At 39.4% G+C, this 25,157-nt stretch overlaps 1 protein-coding gene across 1 annotated transcript in view; it reads left to right on the top strand.

Moving 5' to 3' along the window:
- AMMECR1 (AMMECR nuclear protein 1) overlaps positions 1 to 25,157 on the top strand; it is a 126,144-nt gene that overhangs the window by 59,604 nt on the left and 41,383 nt on the right. Inside the window, exon 2 of the mRNA XM_047081847.1 lies at positions 5,519 to 5,629. Coding sequence (XP_046937803.1) covers positions 5,519 to 5,629 — 111 coding nt within the window. The remainder of the gene's footprint in view (positions 1 to 5,518; positions 5,630 to 25,157) is intronic.

Below are 25,157 nucleotides of genomic sequence, written 5' to 3'. Positions count from 1 at the left end.
CTCAGGTATCACCTCACGCCAGTCAGAGTGGCCAAAATGAACAAATCAGGAGACTATAGATGCTGGAGAGGATGTGGAGAAACGGGAACCCTCTTGCACTGTTGGTGGGAATGCAAATTGGTGCAGCCGCTCTGGAAAACAGTGTGGAGGTTCCTCAGAAAATTAAAAATAGACCTACCCTATGACCCAGCAATAGCACTGCTAGGAATCTACCCAAGGGATACAGGAGTACTGATGCATAGGGGCACTTGTACCCCAATGTTCATAGCAGCACTCTCAACAATAGCCAAATTATGGAAAGAGCCTAAATGTCCATCAACTGATGAATGGATAAAGAAATTGTGGTTTATATACACAATGGAATACTACGTGGCAATGAGAAAAAATGAAATATGGCCTTTTGTAGCAACGTGGATGGAACTGGAGAGTGTGATGCTAAGTGAAATAAGCCATACAGAGAAAGACGGATACCATATGGTTTCACTCTTATGTGGATCCTGAGAAACTCAACAGGAACCCATGGGGGAGGGGAAGGGAGAAAAAAAAAAAGACGTTAGAGTGGGAGAGAGCCAAAGCATAAGAGACTGTTAAAAACTGAGAACAAACTGAGGGTTGATGGGGGGTGGGAGGGAGGGGCGGGTGGGTGATGGGTATTGAGGAGGGCACCTTTTGGGATGAGCACTGGGTGTTGTATGGAATCCAATTTGTCAATAAACTTCATAAAAAAAAAAAAAAAAAAAAAAAAAAGAAATGACTATTATTAAAATGACAAAAGATAACAAGTGTTGGAGAGGATGTGGAGAAAAGGGAGCCCTTGTACACTGTTGGTGGGACTGTAAATTGGTGCAGCCACCGTGGAAAACACGGAGATTCCTCAAAAATTAAAAAGAGGACTACCATACATTGCAGCAATTCTGCTTCCAGGTATTTATCCAAAAAAGAAAACACTAACTTGAAAAGATATATGCAGCCCCATGTTCACTACAGTATTATTTACAATAGCCAAGATACGGAAACAACCTAAGTGTCCATTGACAGATGAATGGATAAAGAAATTGTGGTATATATATATACAGTGGAATATCATTCAGCCATAAAAAGAATTAAATCTTGCCATTTTCAATGACATGGATGGACCTTGAAGGCATTCCACTAAGTGAGGTAAGTCAGACAGAGAAAGACAAGTACCATATCATCTCTGTTATATGTGGAATCTAAAAGAAAAACAAAAAACAAGTTTATAGATTCAGAGAACAAAAAGACTGCTGACTCCAAGAGGCAGGGTGGGAAAAATGGGTGAAAGGAACCAACAGATAAAAAGAAACAAACCAAAAAAAAAAAAAAAAAAAAAACCCAACCAGAGTTTGGGGAGGGGATAAATGGAAGATTTTAGGATTTTTTTTCTTTATCTCTAATATTTAAAATTTTGTGATGATGTATGCTGAATAGGTCTTTTTACTCATTTTCTGGACATTCCTTGCAACTTTCTTTCAGTTTGGAACTACATGTCTCTCAGTTCTGAAATTTTTTGTGAGATTTCCCCTTCATTTTATATATGTCTATAAGCTGTCTATTTGTAGGTACACATGTATGTTAACCTCAACCACAGGATGCTTGTGTTGCTTTCTGAGAGACTGCCTTCATCTTCCAGTTCTCCCATTGAATCATTTATTTTGGCTATCATATTTTGAAGAGCTCTTGTAATTCTTAATATCTATATGTATGTATAACAGTATTTTCCAACTTTCTGAGTGCAATATTTTCTGTCTTTCTGAGAATATTAATATGTTGGTTTTCTCCGAAGTTTTATTTTTGTTTTTTGTTTTTGTTTTTTACTCCCTGTATTATGTATTATCTTAGTCTCTTTGTCTATTTGTTTTGGAGAACAATATGGAGTTAAAAGGCCAAGATAGATTGGATTTAAAAAACAATACCCATATATATTCTAAGAAACCTATTTCGATATAAGACACAAACAAGTAAAGGTAAAAAGATAGAAAAAAGAGAACCCATGCAAAAAAATGATCAAAACACACTGGAGCTAAAAAAAAAAAAAAGAGGTTAGAGTGGGAGAGAGCCAAAGCATAAGAGACTCTTAAAAACTGAGAACTGAGGGTTGATGGGGGGTGGGAGGGAGGGGAGGGTGGGTGACGGGTATTGAGGAGGGCACCTGTTGGGATGAGCACTGGTGATGTATGGAAACCAATTTGACAATAAATTTCATATATTAAAAAAAAAAAAAAAAAAAAATCCTCCCATTGAAGAATAATCATAATACAATACTGTATTAGCTTCAGGTATACAACCTAGTAATTCAGTATTTACAGACATTCTGAAATGGTCACCACAAGAAGTCTAGTTAGCATCTGTCACCATACAAAGTTATTACAATATTATTGACTATCTTTCCTATGGTGTACATAACATAGCCTTGTACCCCGTAACCCCCTTCACCTGCTTCGTTCATCTGCCTCAGCCCCCTTCCTTCTAGCAGCCATCAGTTTGTCCTCTGTATCTCTGGGTCTGTTTCTGTTTTGTTTTGCTTGAACATGTACGTGATCTCTATAAAGTACACCGGATAAGCATTTGTAAATGAGAAATTACAGCCTGAGATTTTGAAGGCATAGTTTGATTCTGTCTACCAAAAGTCTGGTTTCTTCCATCTTCAGGAGTCTATCTTAAACACAGTGCAGTTATAAAGTAGCAGCCTCTCCCATCGTTGACACACACGCTTCCCCACGATACCAACCCCCAGAGTGGATGTTGCCCCGGGGCAGGTAAGGAACAGGGGAAGTACGGACAGTTCTGCATCTGCATTACCTGTTGTGAGGTAAAGAGAGCTCTTGAGAGCAAATAGTCCGCAGAGCCTAAAATTCATAAAATGTTAAATCTGAAAGAGACCATGGCATGTTCTCGAGATTCGCAGACTACTTTCCGTTCCCTCAAAGTGCTGTGCTCTATTACATCTCCATGCCCTTGTTGATGATGGAAAGGAGTACCTTTTCTCCCAGGCTATCTGGCTTACCCTCTCGCACCCCTACCCCTTGAATTCAGCGATAGCATAGCATTATAAGAAACCATATATAACTTTCCCTACTATGTGTCTTGAATGCCCTCCAATGTAGTTCAGAACTCAGTGATTAATTTGTATTTTTCTTCTGTTTACCCTTCAAATTTTGAATGAGTAGATGAGGATTATAGTAAGAATGATGTGCATATATATTTTAGTGGGATAAATAAGATAATTGAAGGGAAAGCACTTTTAAATATATTTTTTAAGTTTATTTCTTTATTTCGAGAGAAAGAGAGAGAGTGTGTGAGCAGGGTAGGGGCAGAGAGAGAGAGGGCAAGAGAGAGAGGGAATTCCAAGCAGGCTCTGTTCTGTCAGCTCAGAGCCCAACGTGGGGCTCAGTCCCAGGAACCATGAGATCATGACCTGAGCCAAAATCAAGAGTAGGTTGCTTAACTGACTGAGCCACCCAGGCACCAGGTAAAAGCACTTTTAGATGACTTTCATTTCTCGGGTTTTTGATAGGGAATGAATTCACTCATACCTTTAGGTTTCTCAAGTCACTGAGGAAGAGAATATACCACTTAGTTCTGTGTCATTGAGAAGCCATCATGGTATTTTAAAGACATGTTCGTATATGTGTTACAGTGTGATTCACTTGATTCTGAATCTGCCAAAGGACGTGTTATGTAGAGATGATTTGTGTAGGTGCTGTTATGGGAGAAGATTGGTATCTTACTGTCTGTGTAATGGTTGCTGACAGTGACTCTACCAAATTACAAAGTGAGAAGTAAAGAGATGAAATTCACCTGTAAAGAAAATATGTGGATTTTAGGATAGTAGTATTCGTATGAGTTAAACATTTAATTCTCATCTTCCTGATAATTCTTAGTCAAGAGCAGTTAGAGAAATGGTCCCACTGGAGCATCAGTATCTTGTCTCAGGTTATTAGATGTTTAGGTACATATGAGTGGAAACAGGAAACCTGGAATCTTCTGTTTGCTTTTTATCTTAGTACCTTTAATGTAGGTCATCCAAAACTTGAATACTAACATTGACAATAATTTGGCCTTATACTTGTCATTTTTTTCACTTCCTCTGGGCATTTGGTTCTTGGAAGAAGGTAGTACTTAGTACTGTTCCCTGCTTTGTATACGTTGTTTATTTGGGAACCTGTCTGCCATTGTGGCTACCTGTCAGAATTCGGCATTATTTAAATGTTTGAGATGAGTGATTGAAGTACTTGAACGGGATCTTTTCTCCCAACTGCTAACTAGAGAGTACTTTAAATACAGAATGTGTTCTCCAACTCGATAGCATACTATTAGAAATATATGACATATGGTATGTTCCCCTAAAATTTAAATTTTTAGAAAGCAGAAATGTATTATATTATACCAATAATACTGTGAATACTGAAATTAACATGAACCACCCCCAACTGTAGGGTAGTTCTCTTTACACAATGTGCTAAAATGTGTAAATTAACTTATTTCATAAAAAGTGACATACAGAGTTGCTTCTAACCAGAAAAGAATTGTTTTTACACTTGCCAATTAATTGAGGCCGTCGCTGGTTTGCTGCAGCATCCAAACATCTACTGTACTAAACTTCATTTAAAACTATATTACTTTCTTGATGCCATTGTATTTGATGCTTGAGAGATTGTATTTGTTGACAGTAATTTTATCTAAAAATTAAAATAATTTTTCTGGTTTCAGAGCATTACTTTGTTAATGTTTGCTCTTGCCCTTTACCTCTCCAAACCCTCCTCGTTTTTCTAGGCCAAGCTGAAGATAATCAAACTTGATGAAATTTTCTTCTGTCCCCATAGATTAATTTATGGCATTTTGGGCACAGTTGAGAATACTTATTTTCTTTTGCCTTGTGTTAGTTAGCTGTGAACATGCCTGCCTTCTGTACTGGCTCCTCCGACTATGCTTTAGGCAACCTTGTATTTCCCATAACTGCTTTCACAGTACTTTGCCCTGATATATTCAGTATTTGTTGAAATTTGGGTGGTTTGGGTTTTCTGTTGTCGTTGTTGTTTGGTTGGTTGGTTTCTCCAAACTGGACTTAACAAATCAATTAGTAACTTGAGGTTTAAATGAGGACTCAGGCAGTCAGCCATGCTGGCGAAGGCTTTATAGTCAGGACTGCCCAGGTTGATGTTCCTATTTCATTATGAATTAACTGTGGAGCTGCCTCATCTGTAAAATAGGAATGTTGGTAATAGCATTACTCAGCGTCTGAGAGTTGTTGATGGGGATTAACGTAGATAATTTGTTTAAAACATTTATTGTGCCACCTAACTTATAGGATACACTCAATATATTCTAGCTATAGTTATTGTTAAATGCAGTCCCATTGGGCTAGACCCAGCCCCTTGGGGGCCTTTCATGTGGTCTTCATATCTCAGGCACTTAACCCTGCATATAGTAAATATTCAATAAATAACTTGCTTGAGTTGAATTGATTGATTGACCCTATTTTTATCTTCCATTACAGCCCACTGTTTGTAACATGGAAGATCGGTCGAGACAAAAGATTGCGTGGATGCATAGGTACTTTTTCTGCCATGAATTTGCATTCAGGACTCAGGGAGTACACACTTACCAGGTGAAGACCAATTTTCGTTACCTCTGCTTCTACATTAAAAAAACAAAACTTATGAAACTTGAACCTGATACCTTAACTTCTTTGCCTGTCCTAAATTGTCAACATTCTTGACTCCTTTCACATCAGATTTTTTCCTTCTCTTCAACCATTTGCCTGATCTCTGGTGAAATGTTATTGCTACATATTACCATAATATAAAATACCGTGATTACATGTGTTCTGCCATAGACATTGTGAAGTGTTTACCTTCAAAGGCCAGCTTTATTTTGTATAACTCGAAAACAAGTGGCCAGATGTCAGTGGCTTACCAAAATGTATTATTTCCACAGTAACACTGGGTCTCCTTTCTTAGGCTCTTTAAAAATTGCTGAGGTCTATTTCATCTTATACATGTTGTTACATACCTTTATGTACTTTTGAAATGAAAGAGGGGACCTAGGAAGAAAGTGATACCACAGCCCGGTAGCCCTAATCATTCACCTCACCCAGAATTAATTGTAGCTTCCTTATTTTCGTTTCCTCTAACATGAGGACAGAGTCATGAATGCCCCATTGCAGTTGCTAAGACTTTGTCTTTAATTTCTAAACTCACAAAGAGCTATCGAGCATGCCATTTGATATTCGGGGGTCCAAGTTTATATTTGTTCCAAAATTATTGCAAAAGGAGAAAACTCCTTAAATAATAAGCTATTAGTAAAGGAATTTCCTGTTTTTGCTCACATTTCAGGGTGATTATCTGATAGTTTCTGTGGCTGTAATATTGTACATGTATCTGTCCAATAGGAAATTGGTCCCTGCTGACTACTGGTACTTGGGGTACGTTGCTTAACCTCCAATAGATAAAGTAGTAATTACAGTATTTTGTTCTATCTACTTCATAGGGATGTTAGGGAGGTGTCAGGGGAATGTAGTAATATTCAATCACTGCTTTGCTTCTGGATTAACATTGTGGAACATTTGTTATTTTATTACAGAATTGCATAAATGTAGCTCATAGTACCAATTCATAAAGTGCTGAAATGTAGCTCATACTACCAATTCATAAAATGCCGGTAACTGAGTTTAGTATTCTTATATTTAAAGGTGTAGCTCACAACTATACTGTTTTCTTAGCTTACAGTGCAGCCCAGAAAGAAAAGCATAGGCATAGAGGGTCACCTTCATTTTTAGACCGACACAGGTATTAGAATTGAGTGTTTGGACTTGATTAAAAACCTACAGGTAGTAAAGGGGTCAAGACACACATTCTGGAAATGACTCGGACTTGCTAAAGATAGTGTAAATGCTAGCTGAAGCAAGTTGGATTTTTTTTTTCCCTGACCTGAAATATCATGGACTCATTTTGGGACTTTAGCAAATTCTGCCAGTGACTGCTTCTTTGGGACAGGTACATATGAAATTACTCTTTTAATAGCTAATCAGAGGCAATTTATTATCCCTTTCCAAAAATAAGTTGTTATAAGGAGCCCTGGTTCCTTGGTTATTGCTTTGAAAAAAAGGATTCTGTGGCCAAATTGAGTTTGGGGAACACTGGCTAAACAAATTTAAACAGCTGTGCTCACTGCAGGACTTCTTAGAACCTGTTATGTTAATAGTGTTGTGGACCTCTACGAGTGAGATCTAGAATGTTGTGTTTCCCAGACTTCCACTTTTTTGACCACAGAGCCCTTTTATCCTCCCACTCCATTCATTGTCTTATGCCATTAGTATCCCAATGAACACATTTTCAAAAACGTAAGTCTGTCATAAAATTACCAGTTTTCTTTCTAGTTGGGGAGTCTGAGTGGAGAGTATAGAAAGCCTTTGTACTTTGTAATGAAACTGTGGCAGAAATCCCAGTATCAAATATTACGTACTTTAGAAATCCTTAGTAGCGGTAACCGTAGTAGCGGTTTGGTTTTGTTTAAAGAAAATACGAAATTCTTTTGCCTCCATTGATAAGAAGGGATGAAAATATTCAACTTCTCCGGACTTGTGGATCTGTTTCCTAGGGGTATTGCCAGAAGAATTATAGTGTATTTTTCGGACAACAACGTGATTCTGAGTGAATCAGTCAAATAGTTGAGCTTGGAAATTTGCCTACATTTGTATACGTCGCTACCCTCATTGCAGTCTGTGGCTCTTCCTGTTTATTTTTCACCTTTTTTCTCATGTTTTTTACACAACTTCCTGAAATAGCATATGGCACACAAGACATACGTACGTACGTGTGTGTGTGTGTGTGTGTGCGCGCGTGTGTGTGTATGTCTTTTCAGATTTGTCTGGCTCCATTCCTATTGCTTACATGACCATGAGAATGGAGTTATTTGGAAGAGGGAGACAAAAGAAAACACTCCTTACAATATACAATTGCTCTTTTTTCTAGATTCATCTTAGAGTCAAAACTGTGGAGTCATTGAGAAAAGCTGTAGTATAATATCTTTTGGTCCAATAGGGGGCACTTATCATTGCTACAAGCTGCTGTTGATGGTATTATTATTAATAGCTTCCCATTTATTAAAACTTGCTACATGTTGATACTGCACAGGGGCTTTGATTTATATGCATGCTACTCCCAACTCATAGGTATTAATAACCATGTTTTAAAAATGAGGAAACCGAGATGTGCAGAATTTAAATAACTTATCCACTCCCACATCTGGTAAGTGGTAGAACCAGGATTCAAGCCTAGGCCACCTGACTGCAAAATCGAAGCTCTTAACCACGACATTTAAGAGAAGACAAAATAAATTGTTCTGAGAAACTACATTTTGCAGCTTTGTCATGAAAATATTGAACTTGAAAGAGAGTTACTATAAATTGTATAAATCATGGATTGATAATTCTTCACAAATTCTAGATAGGAGTTAAGATTGAAATTTTGGAACATTATGTCAAATTCCAGAAAATCCACAGATGGAATTATAAAAAGTATATAACACAGGGCTGTATAGACTAGCTGGAAGAAAACTAACTTGGATTAATACTGTAGACAAGGACAATGCTTATTACAAAATTGTACCTCTATATGATATAAAATTATACTCTCTGGCCACATGTAAATAATAGACTAGACTTTAAGAAGAATACATTTTTTAAAAATGTAACAATTGGTCTTGAAGTTTGTTCTTCAATCTTAAAACCCCATAAATCACAAAATTTACAGATGGAATGAAATGAACTTTGGGCTTTAGGAATAAAAGGGAAGGACAAAGCAAGATAAAAAATAAACTGTGAAATTGAAGATTCACTGGGTAGAGATGTCTTTTTTAAAAAAGTAGAATATCTGGTTTTCTCTGTCTTCATCTGTGATTCGGTAGACTATTATTTTCAGGATATTACTCAGATATACCCTTTTTTATTGTGAAATATATATAATGTGAAATTTACCATTATAACCAAATTTAAGTGTATAGTTCTGTACATTGATATGCAGCCATCAACACCATTCATATCCAGAACTTCTTTATCCTTCTCAACTGAAACTCTGTACGCACTGACTTCCCATTTCTTCACCCCCCCAACCCCTGGCAGCCATCATTCTACTTTCTGTCTGTGAGTAGGACTCTTCTACATGCCTCATATAAGTGAAGTCATACAGTATTTGTCCTTTTGTGATAGTCTTATTTGGTTTAGCATCATGCCTTCATGGTTCATCCATGTTGTAGCATGTGTTAGAATATCTTTCCCTTATAAAAGGCTGAGTAGTATTTCATTCTATGTATCTACCACATTGTGTTTATCCCTTTATCTGTGGGCATTTGTGGGACTTCAACCTTTTGGCTATTGCAAATAATGCTGGGGTAAACATGGGCATACAAATATCTGGTTGAGTACCCTTTTTTTTTCTTTTGTTTTCTTCTTTTTTAATGTTTATTTATTTATTTTGAGAGAGAGAAAATCTGAAGCAGGCTGCATGCTGTCAGCACAAAGCCCAACGCAGGGCTCAATCCCACAGACTCCGCCGAAATCAAGAGTCAGGCACTTAACCAACTGAGCCATCCAGGTGCCCTACCCTTTTTGTTCCTTTTAAAAAGCTAACCATTTTATATAGAAGACAGTGATCTAGTTTGTTTGTGGTCCCTTAATCTCTAAAAGCTAAATCTAAAAAGGGACCGGGTACTTTTTAAATGAAATGCCTATCCTCGATTAAGTATTTATAAACATACAGTTTTAAAATTGAACACCTGTCATAGTCAAGTTTTATGTTCTCTTAATTGAAACTTTGATTATAGACTGAACGAAAAACTAATAAATAGGCTAATTTCCTCCCAGTTGTAAAAGTGTATAATTTCTGTATAGACAGCAGAAAGACTTTGTGAAGACTTATAACGTAGAACCATTAAATAGACTATTCCTTCCTCGTCCTTGGAGACTAAGTAAAAGCGGGTAAGATTAGAGCAAATAGGAAGCAGGATGGAGAGCTCAAAATTACTGATAGAAGTTTATCCATGGTGACATACTAAAGCCCACAAATTACTATATTTCTTAGTGGTCAGATCTTCAAAGTAGAAATATTCCTTGCCCCAGCTGAAGAAGAACACTGTCTAGTATTTGCCAAGCTACTTGCATTTATGGCTGTTACATGTTAGAAAGCAGAGGCAAATTTATTTCCTCTCTTTTAGGACTTAGAGTATACACTTTAATATGGAAGAGAATCACAACTAATATAGATGAACACAAATGTCTCAGACAAAGAAGATTCATTAACATTTTGGTCATTAAGTTGCCCAGCAAAGTGTAGGTCTATTTATTTATGTAAATTCAAGTTGGTGGTAATTCTTCTAGAACATATAAGTGATTAATAGATGTGCTCTTATTTCATAAAACAGAAATGTGGTCTACCATTCAAGGTTAACAGATCTTTCTTGTTGTTTACTCTGTTGTACTTACACCTCTTAGCAGTGAAATAATTATGTAGGTGTGTGGGCAGTGTCTGGAGCTTGATTCTTAACAAAGCTACTTTGTTGCATTACTTAATTCTGAGGAATTAGCCATGGAGGTTTGTTCTTTTCTAAGGAACAGGGTGACCACATAAAAGGTGATGTGTTTTGTTTAGGAGTTTGTTTTGTGTGAGTGAGGTTTGTTTTGTGCATGCGTGTGTGTGTGTGTGTGTGTGTGTGTGTGTGTGTGAGAGAGAGAGAGAGAGAGAGAGAGAGAGAGAGAGATTGCATGTTACAAATGTTCGTTTTCTATTAGGATTTTTGAGCTATTAGAAATAGCTAACAGACCTACTTTATTACTTTCAAAGGTCCTGGCTAGATTGGGTTCTTCTGGGTGACTAGATTTGTTGTAAACCAAATTTGCTTTTGTATTTAGTGTTACAATCTGTCATTTTTCTAAAGCAGTATGAGTTTAAAACCACTGTAAGCAGCATAATTATATTTTTCCCTCTCAGAGTGGACTATTTTGTCATCATTCTTATTGATTATTTTAGGTAACTGGACTTGGCTCATGGAGAATAATTAGTTTAAACAAGCCCCCCCCCATTTAATATTAGTCCTCATGGTAGCATCACTCAGATTGATTTTTCTTATGAGAAGAAAAGCTGTACATGAGTCACTTCTAACTGCACTATTGTCACGGAAGCTTATTCTGGAGATGGTAAGGCCAGACTGTTTTTGGCAAGTGTCTGTGGCGACTCCTAACTAAAATACACTTTTTGGAGAAGTAAATTAGACGTATCAAAAACACTGTACAAAAATAATTAGCTCAATTTGCAGCCTACATTTTGGTGCCTGTTTACAAAAGGCAGGTTGGCCTGACTTCTAAAACTCGTACCTAATTTGTTAGTTTCAGTGTATAAATTACCAAATGAGAAATTGGTTCTCAGATTTCATAAGCATTTAATTTAAGGTGTAGTTTGGAACCTACATTGTTATATACCCTTTACTCAAAATTACTCATAAGTTAGCATGGCTAAATAGAATCTGTGGAAATCTGGAATCCTCTTTCTAAATGCTAGTTTAATGCCCTCTATCATCATTGCATATTTGTGCTAAGGTATAGAGATGTGGCCAGCAGAATGTGGAAGGAGAAACTAAAGAATAAGAACCATTCCCAGTATGGGTAATGCCTCCTGAATTAGAGAGAACTATCTGAATTCATAAAGCACCTACTACCACAGAAATTAAGTGTAGTGAGTATGTCAGATTCCCAATACCTTACCACATCTTTCAGACCTTCATAGTCTCCAGCTGGAATCCCCGGGTGGTTTTAAAGAGCTACAGGCACAATGCCTTTGAGTAGAAAAGCACGAAAGGCCATCTGTAAAGAGCTGAAGGTGGAGAGAAGCTGAAAATAGGCTTTTGTGATGTCAGAGCTCTTGATTCTTGGCCTTTCATAAGAAAAGGGGAAACTACAAGAAATTGACCCTATTCTTTTTTAATTTTTTTTTTTTTTTTTCAACGTTTATTTATTTTTGGGACAGAGAGAGACAGAGCATGAACGGGGGAGGGGCAGAGAGAGAGGGAGACACAGAACCGGAAGCAGGCTCCAGGGTCTGAGCCATCAGCCCAGAGCCTGACGCGGGGCTCGAACTCACGGACCGCGAGATCGTGACCTGGCTGAAGTCGGACGCTTAACCGACTGCGCCACCCAGGCGCCCCGAAATTGACCCTATTCTTACATCTATCTATAAACTTGACTGCTTTGTACTGGGAGGCTGCTATTTCCCCGTTAATCATGTTTAAACAGTTCATCCTGCAAATCTGGTCTAAATTTTGCCTTAGAAATTTATAATATAGTAGGAAAGGTAAGTTATATAAATAATTATAATCTGAGATAGAAAGTGAAATTTGCCAGAGTCAGAGGTGGCACTGGATAAACAGATACTCTGCATCTGTAATAAAAGTAGAAATGTATTTAAAGCAACTTATGAAATCATTTCATTTGGCCCATCCCTTGTCCACTTTGAGCAAACACAAAACACTTTATGCCATTTTTTGGTTTGTTTTTATCCGATATGGATAAAGAAGTCCAAATTAGAGGGATGAGTATAAATTGTTAATATCAAAGGACCATATACAAGGTATTGAGTTCTTTTGAGAGACTAATAACACATATTTTAAAGAGAAAAGTGAACTTACTGTGGAAAAAATTAAAACCTCTGTGGAAAAAATTAAAACCTCAGAAATAGAGCACACTGAAAAGAGAGAGAGAGAGAGAGAGTGTGTGTGTGTGTGTGTGTGTGTGTGTGTGTCTGTGTCCACACACTCACACAGTTCACCAAAGTGTAACTAGAACCAGTTGGGTTATAGCCCTGATGCTTGGCAAATAAAGAAAATTAAAGGTTAATAGTTTAGTTTCAATTTCTCTCTTGTCCCATGAAAATGAATTCATATTTTGTTTCAGTACAGTAAATTGATATCTACCTCCTTCCCTGAGAAGCATTGCTTGAGATATTCTTCTCTTTTTCAGATGAAAAACTGAAGTGGTAGAGATAAATTAGAACATAAATGTTATATGAAATCATTATTATATTAGATGCAGTCTAAAATCACTCTGTAGGCATTTAATAATGTATTTACTTTTGTCTGCACATTTACAAAATAAATATTGAGTGTCCTTATAAGTATCTCAAGTATTTGAATCATGAGGACCTGAATGAACAAAAGAAGAGATTTGTATCTTACTGTCTTAGAAGAATAAGATGCTTACACCAATATATGCTCAAGGCAATTACTCCCATCTAGAGTATCATACAGATAATATGTTCTTACCGCTTCTAGAGGACAATGTTGCTAGTAATTTGAGTACTTGAAAATAATTGAATGTTTAGACGTTGTGTGGCAAATAATAGTAAATTTTTAGTTGCTATTTTATAAGCATGAGAAAGTACTTTTTCGAAGATTTCCTTAAAAGGCAAAGACAACAAAGCCCTCGTCTGTGATCTGTACCCTTCTCTCAAACTTGAAACTACCTCAAATGTGGAAGGCCCAAATAGTGGCCTTGGGAAAACTTTCCTTTTCATCATCGATAACAATTTTATGTTCTTTAAATGCTAAACACTTATTGTTAGCCCTTTTATCTTGCGTTATAAATATATTTGTTGTAGAAACAACTTCCAGATTTTTTTTTACATTCTCTTCAACTTAAAAAAAATTTTTTTAGTGTTTATTTATTTTTGAGAGAGAGAGAGAGAGAGAGAGAGACAGAGTGCGAGCAGGGGAGGGACAGAGGCAGAGGGAGACACAGAATCCGAAGCAGGCTCCAGGCTCAGAGCTATCAGCACACAGCCCGATGTGGGGCTCGAACTCATGAACCGTGAAATCATGACCTGAGCCAAAGTCAGAAGCTTAACCGACTGAGCCACCCAGGCACCCCCTTTCACCTTTTAAATAAAGAGCAAACATTTGCTATAAAAGGCTTGTCCTAAAGAGCCGCGTTATCTGAGCTGCTTCATAGCAAAAGAAATTTAAGAACTCATACTATATAATAAAATGGGCATGGACAAATGGTAACTTTTTAAAAAGTTCTACTGGAGCAAGAGTTTCATGGGTGCTAAGAATTGTTAAAGGTGGAAAATGGTATTTAATGCATTCTATTGAGAATGAGTATCACATTTGCCCTTTCCATATGTTTAGAATTTTAAAGTGAAGAAGATGCCTTAGAGTCATAAAGCATAGATTGACAATTTGTCTCATGTTCAGAAAACTCATTTTTATTAATTTTATACTATTTACCTCAACTCCGAAAATGATCCTGTAACTACACATATTAGAACTATAGGTTTCAGGGGCGCCTGGGTGGCTCAGTCGGTTGAGCGTCCGACTTCGGCTCAGGTCATGATCTCACAGCTCGTGAGTTCGAGCCCCGCGTCGGGCTCTGTGCTGACAGCTCAGAGCCTGGAGCCTGCTTCTGCTTCTGTGTCTCCCTCTCTCTCTGCCCCTAACCCACTCACATTCTGTCTCTGTCTCTCTCAAAAATAAATAAATATTAAAAAAAAATTAAAAAAAAAGGACTATAGGTTTCATCATTCAAATTGGATCAGCACGATATCGGTCCCATTTTGAACCCTCCTTTTTACATGTATACATTCAAATGCCAACTTTTGTGTCCTTCCTAGTGGTGAAAGAAAAGATTCGAAAAAGCCACAAAATAAATTCTTCAGAAGCTTTAATTACAGGGATTGCCCAGGACTCAACTTCCTTTTGCTATACACAGCTACTTTCAGGACTGCTTTATAGGCGACACAAAGCTGATTCAAAAGGTTCTAGATATTGCTACTTCACTGAGAACAGGAGGAAAGAGAATCTAATTCTTCAGGCTGGTGGGTGGATGTATGGCTGTGTAAAATCACTATATCATACACCTGCAACTAATATATGTAACTGTATGGTAACTAACTGAAATCGAAATAAAAACTTAAAAAAAATCCTCAGGCTGCTTTCATCCTAAGCCATTCTTCTAAGACAACCTTCTCTTGCTCCCTAGCCAAGGAGGATTGATTTGCTTACCTAGGTCTAGAGAAGTCTGCTAAGCCTTTGAAATGAGTGGAGCCATGTTGCATATGAGCAGCAGTAAATAACCACACACGGCTGGTAAAACTTACACTGCTAATGAGGTCATGGGTTCGATCGCCATTTGGGCCGGTTCGCTTTGTTTAGCTGAACACACACTGCACCCAGCTACAAGGGGGCTCAGACAAGAGCATGTGGATGACTCAGTACCACACCCAAAACTTCAGCCTCGTGTCAGCATATGAAACATGCTGCATTTGGAGCACCCAACACTGAGCTTTCTCACAAATAGTTCATTCTAACAATAATTGCTTTGAATATAAAAGAAAAAAATGAGAATATTTTTTAAATGTTAATTTCTTTTCAGAAGCCCTCTGGAGAGAGCCAACACGGCGTTGGGGGGCAGGCAGGGGGTAAAGCTCTTTGGAGTGGCAGATGGAACTGAGAACACATGATGGGTTTCATTGGGCCTGGAAATGTTCTGGACAGAAGGGGAGATTTCTGGTTGCGTTCCTGGCCTCACAGGAAGATTTGTTTATTCGTTCCTCTTTTCTGAGTTTCTACTTCTAATCCAGAGCAGTGGCTGGGAGCAGTCGTTGGGAATGGGAGTTGTTGCAGGTAATAGTGGATTTCAGCTTGAAGGCACTCTATTTTTTTTTTTTTTTTTTTGAGAGAGAGAGAGAGAGCGCGCAAACAGGGCAGGGGCAGAGAGAAGGAGAGACAGAATCCAAGCCGGCTTCGTGCCATCAGCACAGACCCCCATGCGGGGCTCGAACCCACAAACTCTGAGATCACCACCTGAGCCGAGATCAAGAGTCGGTCGCTCAAGCGACTGAGCCACCCAGTTGCCCCAGCTCGAAGCCACTCTTAAGTCCTTCTACAGTGGAAGGACTGTGTTAAGTTCACAGATGTGTAGGTACATGCTATAAGATACAACCGCTCTTTCCAAAAGTACATGTTTTTAAAAGGCTGCATTGTCAAGTTGTTACCTGCGGCGTACGGAGATGCTCCTGTGCCTCATGTATGAGCTCACTAAGGTGTGTGTCTGTTGTCTGAGCATATGTGCACCCCCTCTCCTGTCGTTGCAGCACACTTAAACCCGGTAGCCTTACTGGCCATGAGCACACCCATGGCCATGACTAAACTCTCCTCAGTTACTGTTAACCCTTATGCCTGACACAAGAAGTCCCCCTGTGTCTGCCCGTCTTGCCCAGAGTGAAAACCAAAGTCATTCCAAAAGCTCTGTTTCACTTAAAGTTAGGGCTCTACAGTGCCATCACACTGTCTGCCCCTGCCTCTCACCCCGTCTCCTGCTCCTATCCTTCCTAAGAAGCACGGCCTTCAAGGCCCTAACCTCACACTGCAGCCATGCACAATTATTCACCACTCCCCAAGTTTGTCTTTCATGTCTCTCTGGTTTTGAACATTGTTTTTTTCCTCTGCCAACCACGCCTCTCTCCATTTCTACCCAGCCAACTCCTACTCACCCTTCAAGATGCAGCTTGCTCATTACTTCCTGTATGAAATTTCCTTGACACTCCCACAGCAAACTCGGCCAGTCTCTGTATTCACACGGCACTTTGCTCAGGCCTCTAGGATGACACCTAACACGCTGGTTTGTAATGATTAGCTTTAAGTGTTTGTCTCTCCCTTTTGAAATTGTCCTCAGCAGTAGTTTACCAAGCCACATCAAAGCAGATAAATAGGAAACAATCTCATCACTTTGTAGCCACTTGATACTGATTCCTACTTTCTTCCTTTCTGTCTGCTCCTGTTGGCTTAGGTGTGTCGCCTTTCCCTGCTGCCACCGTACTTGAGCTATTGGAAGTTTCCGATTCTGATTGGTAGTGAGAGGGATAGCTTAAGGCCAGTTGGACTTAGACCGATCCAGAAGACAGGGATTCTTATCCAGAACACTTTAGAAAGCAAGTTAACATAAGGTTGATCTCTTGTGATGGATGCTAGAAGTGACTAAAGAAGCACAATGTGGATTGTTGCTCACCCTGGAACCATAGAGCTAGAAGGAATCCTTTTAAGTCCTCTAGTCCAACCCTTATCAGATACTTTAATCTCCCATAAAACCTCCCAAGAAATGGGCATCCAGCTTCTATCTGAGTGTCTCCACTGACTCGGAACTCCCTACCAGTTAAGTTACCATTTCCTTTTTGAACACCTCTAAACCCACTGCTATAACTCTGGTTACCACATAGCTTTAGTTGAAGCGCCAGAAGTCAAAGATTGCCTATATTTAGCACTTTATTCTTTATAGAAAGCCGCATTAACCAGCAGTGGTTAAACTTACCCTCTGCGTAATGTGTGAGCCCTTAGAAGTTGAGGACTGGTAAGATACACAGCTTTACAACTGACTCCCATCCACCCACCCATAATAATTTTAACTGGCCCCTTATTACTGAAACCTTTGAAGCTGCTGCCACCACGGCTTCCCTCACTGCCTACGTTAGACTTCTGGAAATGGCTGGGCCAGAGAGTCCATAGATTCCGAGATAGAACTGGTGCTCAATCCTTTAGCGCCCTCTAACAGTTCAACTAGTACCAAGTTGGAACTAGCGTTAGAACACAGGTCTTCTGGGGCGCCTGGGTGGCGCAGTAGGTTAAGCGTCCGACTTCAGCCAGGTCACGATCTCGCGGTCCGGGAGTTCGAGCCCCGCGTCAGGCTCTGGGCTGATGGCTCAGAGCCTGGAGCCTGTTTCCGATTCTGTGTCTCCCTCTCTCTCTGCCCCTCCCCCGTTCATGCTCTGTCTCTCCCTGTCCCAAAAATAAATAAACGTTGAAAAAAAAAATTTAAAAAAGAACACAGGTCTTCTGACATTGCCCTGGGACTGTCACTACAATTTTCATGACAGAAGGGCCCAATAAAAACATGAAATGAATTTAGATTACTTTCTTTTTAGGAAGCATACCGTTCCAGGGGGCCCAATAATAAAACAATCATTTCATAAGGTAAAATCTCACTCTCACGTTATCTGCCTTGTGTTAAGTTTTTGGCATATTTCCACAAAATGAAAAATATCTGGAGCTAGCTATTCAACCAAAACTACAAGAGTGACAGAATCTGTTAGACAAACCCAAAAGCAGAACCCAAAGCAAATATGTATATATATATATATATATATAATGCACACACGCATATTCATCTGTGTATACATATGAAGTTGATCCTTCTCTTAGATTTCCCTTTTCCTCAAACATGGCCTCCAACATACTGCAGTTATATTTCCTAATCACAGTAACCACTAATAACTTGTTTTAAAAGTTTTTTTTTTAAATGTTTTTTATTTATTTTGAGAGAGAGAACATGCAAGCAGGGGAGGGGCAGAGCGAGAGGGAGAGAGAGAATCCCAAGCAGGCTCCACATCGGCCATGCGGCCCAATGCGGGCACTGAAACTCACAAACCGTGAGATCACGACCTGAGTCAAAATCAACAGTCAGATGCTTAACCAACTGAGCCACTCACTCACCCCACTAATAACTTCTATTTGTGTGTTGGACCTGTCCGAGGTATTTTCTATAAGTTACGTCATTTAATCTTTTCAAACATTATGTGATGTTGAAGGTATTTCACTTATATCACGGGTAGTGAAAAACAGGGCTTAGGTTAAGTACCTTGCTGAATAACAGTGAGTTCCTGACCGCACCTGAATTTGCACCTGCTTTTGTCTGGCTCTAAAGTCTGTTTTCCCAACCACTATGTGGACTACTCTCCTCTAGTAACCTCACTCCCTCTTCCGTGAAAGCTTCTTAGAGCCAGTTGCTCTACTAACTCAACCGGTATCCCCTGGCCTCCACCCAAAGGTAAAACCAACCAACAAACAAACATTGGATAACTTTTCCCTTCGTTTAGGGACTCAATTACTTAACTCACTACTCCAAAAATCTCATACCTGCAGTCTGTAAATTCCACTCTCACTCAGCTTTTTCTGGATTGTGTTTCCTTTTAGAATCCTGCGACACATCGTCTCACTCACATGCTTCTTTTCTTCCCAGTCCCGTTTGGTGTTCCGAATCCTGAGTCCCATCAGAATGGCTCATTTACTCAGGGATACACCCCCCCCCCCCCACCTAGCTTTGATTGTTTTTGTGTGTGCCACACCTGCACTTAACCCAAGCAAGTTTACATGGAATACTAGTTCAGCCTTCAGGTTTCTGGTCAGCATAACCCTCTGAAATCTAGTAGGCCTTTTGCAAGGGTTCAGGGAAAGCTTCACCACAAAGGGATAAAGGCCCTGCCTCTGCCCCTCTCTACAACTGGTCAAAAGGGAGACATTTCAGGGGTAAGAAGTTAGTCCGTTCCTTAGAAATTGTCATTAAGGAAAGAAATTCCAAATTTCTAGGTAATTTATATCAAATTTATTGCTGTAATTTTCATTTTTGCAATGCGATGTTCCTTGGGGCAACTTAACATAAGACAAGAAACAGCTATGTAAATGGAGGGCACAATGACATTGTTCTCATAGAAATGAAAAAGGGATTTTAAGAAGGAACTGTTATGTATTTGGTCATGGGTTCTGTCTGTTTTTCCATTCTTTGATTTCTTAAAATCATAGGGCTTTTTAAAAATAATAATAAAAATTGTCCAGATTGTGTCTCTTCCTTACCGCATTTGGGATTTGGGGATCTGAGTATTTGAAAAGCAAGGTCGATTTTTTTTAATTTTTTTTTTTTTTTACTGTATACAGGTCTTTAATGGGCACATTATCTCTTTAATATTTTGAGGCAAGCAGTAATGAAAACTAGAACCTTGGGCATTGTGAGTATCTTGGGTTTTGTTTTTGTTTTTTGCCCTCGATCCAATTTAAATCTTCTTTATCTGAAACAAATAGTACATCACCAGAAGTCTGTTTCCAGGATAGGTATTTTAAAGTTTGGCAGGAAAATAGCTTTCAAATTTTTTATTCACATACTGCCTGTTAATGATTATAAAATGAATAGCAATGTTTCTGGATACATTGTCCATGCCTTGTGTTTCCTAATAGGATTTCAAAGAATTTTGCCAGCACAAGAAGCTGTCACCTCAGCTGTATTCAGGTCGCACATACCAGAGACTCATCACAGCAAACCATGGCAAATTAACGATGCAGCGAAAGAGGAACCAGCAAATGGCTGGAGGTGCTTGCCCAGAAATGAACAACATTTTTAGCCTCTGGGATGTCAGGGAGGCTAAACAGTGCCCTTAAGGGTCATTTGTAGGCTTCTGTCATAGGCCAAAGAAGTGAGAGGAAAGAGTGACGAGTCCTGTTAGAGCAGAAGCTCTGCCAAACAGTTGACTGTCAGAGTTGACTGCCGCCGTTCTGTCTCTTGCCCAAGGTGTATCCCATTTTAAGTTCAAGACTCCGAAAACTGTCCAGAAAGAACATTTTAGATTTCCAAAGCAACGAAGTGAGTAAAATACTCATGGCTCTATAGTTCCACAGGGCAGATTTCTTCTGTTTCCCGAAGGACACACCCAGGGTTTTCCTCAAACCCCCAGAGTTACTGCTTCTTCCTTTGTGTGCTCATTACACACTGCCTTGCCGCACACTTAATTTTGGACGCGATTCTCTCTCTTACTTAGATTGGCAGTCCCTTAAGGACCTGAGCTAAATTTTTCCCCTCTTTGCATCCCTTCGGTGGCTGTGGGGGATTAGGCATAGATCAAAATACATGTTTGAATAAGAGAGAGAGTTCCTTTAGTATGCCAAAGTATTTGTTTACTAGGTGGGTAAGGTAATTAAAGTATTAGGAGCCACAGCCTATGCAAAGGAAGTGAGAAATGAAGGATAAAGATCTCTGAAAATGGAAGCCATCGGAAAATACAATTAATTTTCAAAAGCAATGTAGTTTCAGGGCGCCTGGGTGGCTCAGTTGGTTAAGCGGCCGACTTCGGCTCAGGTCATGATCTCGTGGTCCGTGAGTTCGAGCCCCGCATCGGGCTCTGTGCTGACAGCTCAGAGCGTCGGGCTCTGTGCTGACAGCTCAGAGCTTGGAGCCTGTTTCGGATTCTGTGTCTCCCTCTCTCTCTGACCCTCCCCTGTTCATGCTCTGTCTCTCCCTGTCTCAAAAATAAATAAATGTTAAAAAAAAAAAAACAAAAAGCAACGTAGTTTCAAGTTTTTAGGAACCTAGACATGAGCGTAAGGTGAGACGCACCTGTATTTCGTTTTCTATTTATAATTGTAGATCAAGGGACTTTTTGCCCATGATTTGCCTTATAATCGCATCCGCAGTCATTTGATAAAGGATGGGAGCACTCAGTTCCTATGAGAGACTCTAGCTAGACGGAATGTTTAAGATATTCCAGTTGTAGCCATGAAGGTTTGCTCTTATGAAAAAAATGAAACTACGAAAAGTTTAACATGTGCTCTCCCAGAAAAACTTACTAATTCTACAAATGAGATGAAGAACAGAAATAGCCTAGGATCCTGTGTAATACTTATTACTGGTGCCATAAGGCTGCCTACTGGAATTGTTTCGTGAAGGACACTTTATTCACAGTGGGACTAGTGTCCATGTGTTTTTTTGTTTTTTTACTGCTCATAAGACAGGGATTGCCATTTCCGTGAAGGTTTACAGTTCCTAGTCTTTTTTTTTTTTTTTAATTTTTTTTTCAACGTTTATTTATTTTTGGGACAGAGAGAGACAGAGCATGAACGGGGGAGGGGCAGAGAGAGAGGGAGACACAGAATCGGAAACAGGCTCCAGGCTCTGAGCCATCAGCCCAGAGCCTGACGCGGGGCTCGAACTCACAGACCGCGAGATCATGACCTGGCTGAAGTCGGACGTTTAACCGACTGCGCCACCCAGGCGCCCCTACAGTTCCTAGTCTTAAAAAAGGTTGGGTGAGTGGGTGATGGGTTGTCAGAAATGATCTTCCTGTGATGGCTGAATGCCTTGGGGGAGCAGGACCAAAGTTTCAGGTAAGCATTCCGAGCTCATGTCTCTGCATTGTGCCTCTTACTAATATCTAGTTAATTATGCTTAATAATTATTTTAATGAAGCCACGTAGAGAGTCTGTGTTGACACAGAAATAAAACTTGAATTCAACAAAGCAGTACCTTCCCTGCCCCCTGCCCCATGTTCCCAAGGAAGAAGCTTTGGGCTAGGGATGGTGACAACATTTGGATCATTCTATTTAGCGACTTTCAAAAAGTCCTTTTGAGAGATGGGGACTCTGGGAGCTCTTGTCCTCAATTATCAACTGTGGGAATATTCACTCCTGAATGGATCCCACCCTATTCTGAGCTCGACTTTCCTTGTCATTCCTCCCCGCCATACACATTGTGCAATGAACTATCTGTGTAATGAACAAACCGTTTGGGGATTAAATCGAATGCTCCATATAATAAAGCCCACTTGCAGTGGAAAAGAAGAAGCAATGTTGATAAGCATTTGATAGGAATGTGTTAATGTCAACAGAACATCTGGTATGAAAAAAAAAGTTGCGAATGTAGGACCTTTGTGAGGGGGTTAGAGAAGGAGAAGGGATTTACTGTGCTTAACAACTGCCAGTAGTTAAGCCACTTCCAAGTTGTGATTTTGTCAGACTTGGAAATTAAGTGGGATCAAGTCGACTCAGCCCTTCAGTGGGAGAAGATCCAGATCCATCTGGAGCAAGGAGCAGTTACTGATTGAGAACTAAGGCTCTACCCAGTGTCTCCTAGCTAGTTTTCACTACCACGCTTAATATTGCCCTTTTTATATTCTGGTTGGAGAAAAAAAAAAAGACTGTCTTTGTGGTCTATTGGCTGAACTTGTACAGCTGAATCTACTGTAAAAGGCCTTTGTTCATCGCCATTATTTTACTACAGATTTCAGTGTTCTTGCTGTTCGACTTCTTTTCTTAATAAGGTAATTCAAACTTAGAATAGTTACTGTAGTTTCAAAGCTTGATTGAAAGATGCATTCAGTATTTTCTCTAAATAAGCAGCAATTATAACAACACAGCTGTAGTTAAAGATAGAATTTATTATAAATACTGACAGTCTTGCTTCTCAATTACATCAGGCTGAAGTAAGGTCTGTTCAGTTCAATTCTACATTTATTGTGCCCATCACTCTGAGCAAGGTACTGTGTACCAGGTACTGCAGAGGTACAAGGATGCACAATGTGTGCTGTCTTCCCTCTGTGAGCTTGTAGTCTTGTAAGAGAGACAGCGCGCACAAAAGAACTACGCAGAAGAGTGTGGTAAGAGCTACCTTAGACGTATACACAACACAACTGGAAAGTGAGGGAAATTGGCTGTGGTCGGATATACTGGGGACGGTTTTACAGAAGAACTGACATTTAAGCTGAATCTCTGTGGACATTCAAGACTCAATTTCCACATTCAAAAGTGAGGACGTGGAGAAGGTATGCATTATGTGTCCAAAAAGTTTCTGAGCCAAATACAAGGAGACGGAACAGTGTATGTTGTTTAGGGGAGAACTATAACCCTGTGTGGCTGGAGCTCTCTCGTGACGAGAGTGGAAGATACAATGATAGCCTAGGGCTGGATTTTTTTTTCTAAAAGCAAAGAATTGGCATTGAAAGCTTTTCAGCAAAGTAATAATGTCATTCAGGGATGACTCTGGCTGCTTATGTATACAGGATGGAATGGAAAGGATAGGGATGAGAAACAGAACAGTTAGGAGGCTCATTTTAAATATTCCACACGAGAGTTGCTACAGATGTGAATTCGATTAGTAACAGGAAGGATGTAAGGAGACATAGAACAGAGACAGGGTAGTGCCAGAACAAGGGGAGACTGTATGTGAGGAGTGAGGTAAAGGGACGGGCTAAAGACCGCTCCAAAGGTTCCTTCTTCCATGATGGGGAGATGACGTCATCAATAGGCAGCCCAGAAAGAGGCATACCTCTCACACATTTGCTTGCAAAAGAGTCATTTTTAACATCAGAGTAATTTTGACTTTCATCTTAGGGTCGCTTTGTTTCTCCATTTGAGCACTGAAGAGTTTTCTAAATTAAGAATTGATTGAAAATTGCTTCCTTTCAGGATACAGTAGTGAGAGAGGAGTCTATGATCTAATACATTATTACATGATATAGTATTACTATTTAATATTTTATGTAAAAGTGTAATAAAGAAAAGAGAGGAACAAGACCCTTGATATTGTTCTTTTCTTTTAGCCCATGCCACAAAGCAAAGCTTAGAAAATAAAAAATAATTTTTATAGGGCTGCCACTTGCTTGGAGGAACACCGACATTATAACGTTTGTTGAAGTACAGCTGAACCCTCAAAATTCCTCCTGGCAGCCACATATACATTTTGTGGAAGAGAAATCTATAAAGAAATAAACGTTTGTAAACACTGGGCAGTTGTTATGGAATTTAAATATCTGTACTTATTACCTAAGATGTCTGGGTTTCAAGGCTGAGTTAAAATAGATTCCAGGCTTCCTTAAAGGTAAACAGCACATCTGCTGATTTGTCCAGGACAATGGAAACTGACTTTTGTACTATGATAAAAGTCAGCATCTTCTCTTACCCAGAAGTCATCATTTCTCCTGTGGGGAGCTTCCCAGATGTTTGGTGAAGATGATTCCAATTTAGAAGAGTTGTTGTTATAATGTAGCTGAGTGATGTTCTAACTCAAAACTCTTAGGCTGGTGTTTTGCTAGCCAAAGGGTCCTCTGAAATGTGTGTAGGAGTGCCCGGTGACACTTTGGATTTCTTCACTTGGCTAGATTCTCAAAGCTGCCTGTGGGCGCTGATGCCTGGCGTGAAAGAATCCAGCCCCTGTGGCAGTAATTTCCATTAACAAAGAAAATAACATTTCCAGGTAGCAGCCGGGGTCACTACATTGGGAGTGATGTTCATGTAGTGCTGTGAAAATGAGCAGTTAGCACCACAAGATGATTTCAATTGTTCTCTAGGTACAGATGTTGACTTGTCTTTTCTGGAGGGAAGAAAAGCCCTGAAATGTAAGGAAAATGACAGGGTGGTTGCTGTTATGCACATAGTTTAAAAAAATTTTTTCAAATAAAAGATGGCAAACTTTTTAAAATGTCGGTGTATTATAATTCCCTAGCATGAAGTAGTGAAACTTTAACGTTTATTTATTTTTGAGACAGAGAGAGACAAAGCATGAA

The sequence above is a fragment of the Lynx rufus genome, unplaced genomic scaffold, assembly GCF_022079265.1.
Source record: "Lynx rufus isolate CCGP_SWC_20201006 ecotype Redwood Valley unplaced genomic scaffold, mLynRuf1.p SCAF_19, whole genome shotgun sequence".
NCBI classification, from domain to species: Eukaryota; Metazoa; Chordata; class Mammalia; order Carnivora; family Felidae; genus Lynx; species Lynx rufus.
The sequence above is the reverse complement of the archived record's forward strand: the minus strand, read 5'-3'. Positions and strand labels throughout refer to the sequence as shown.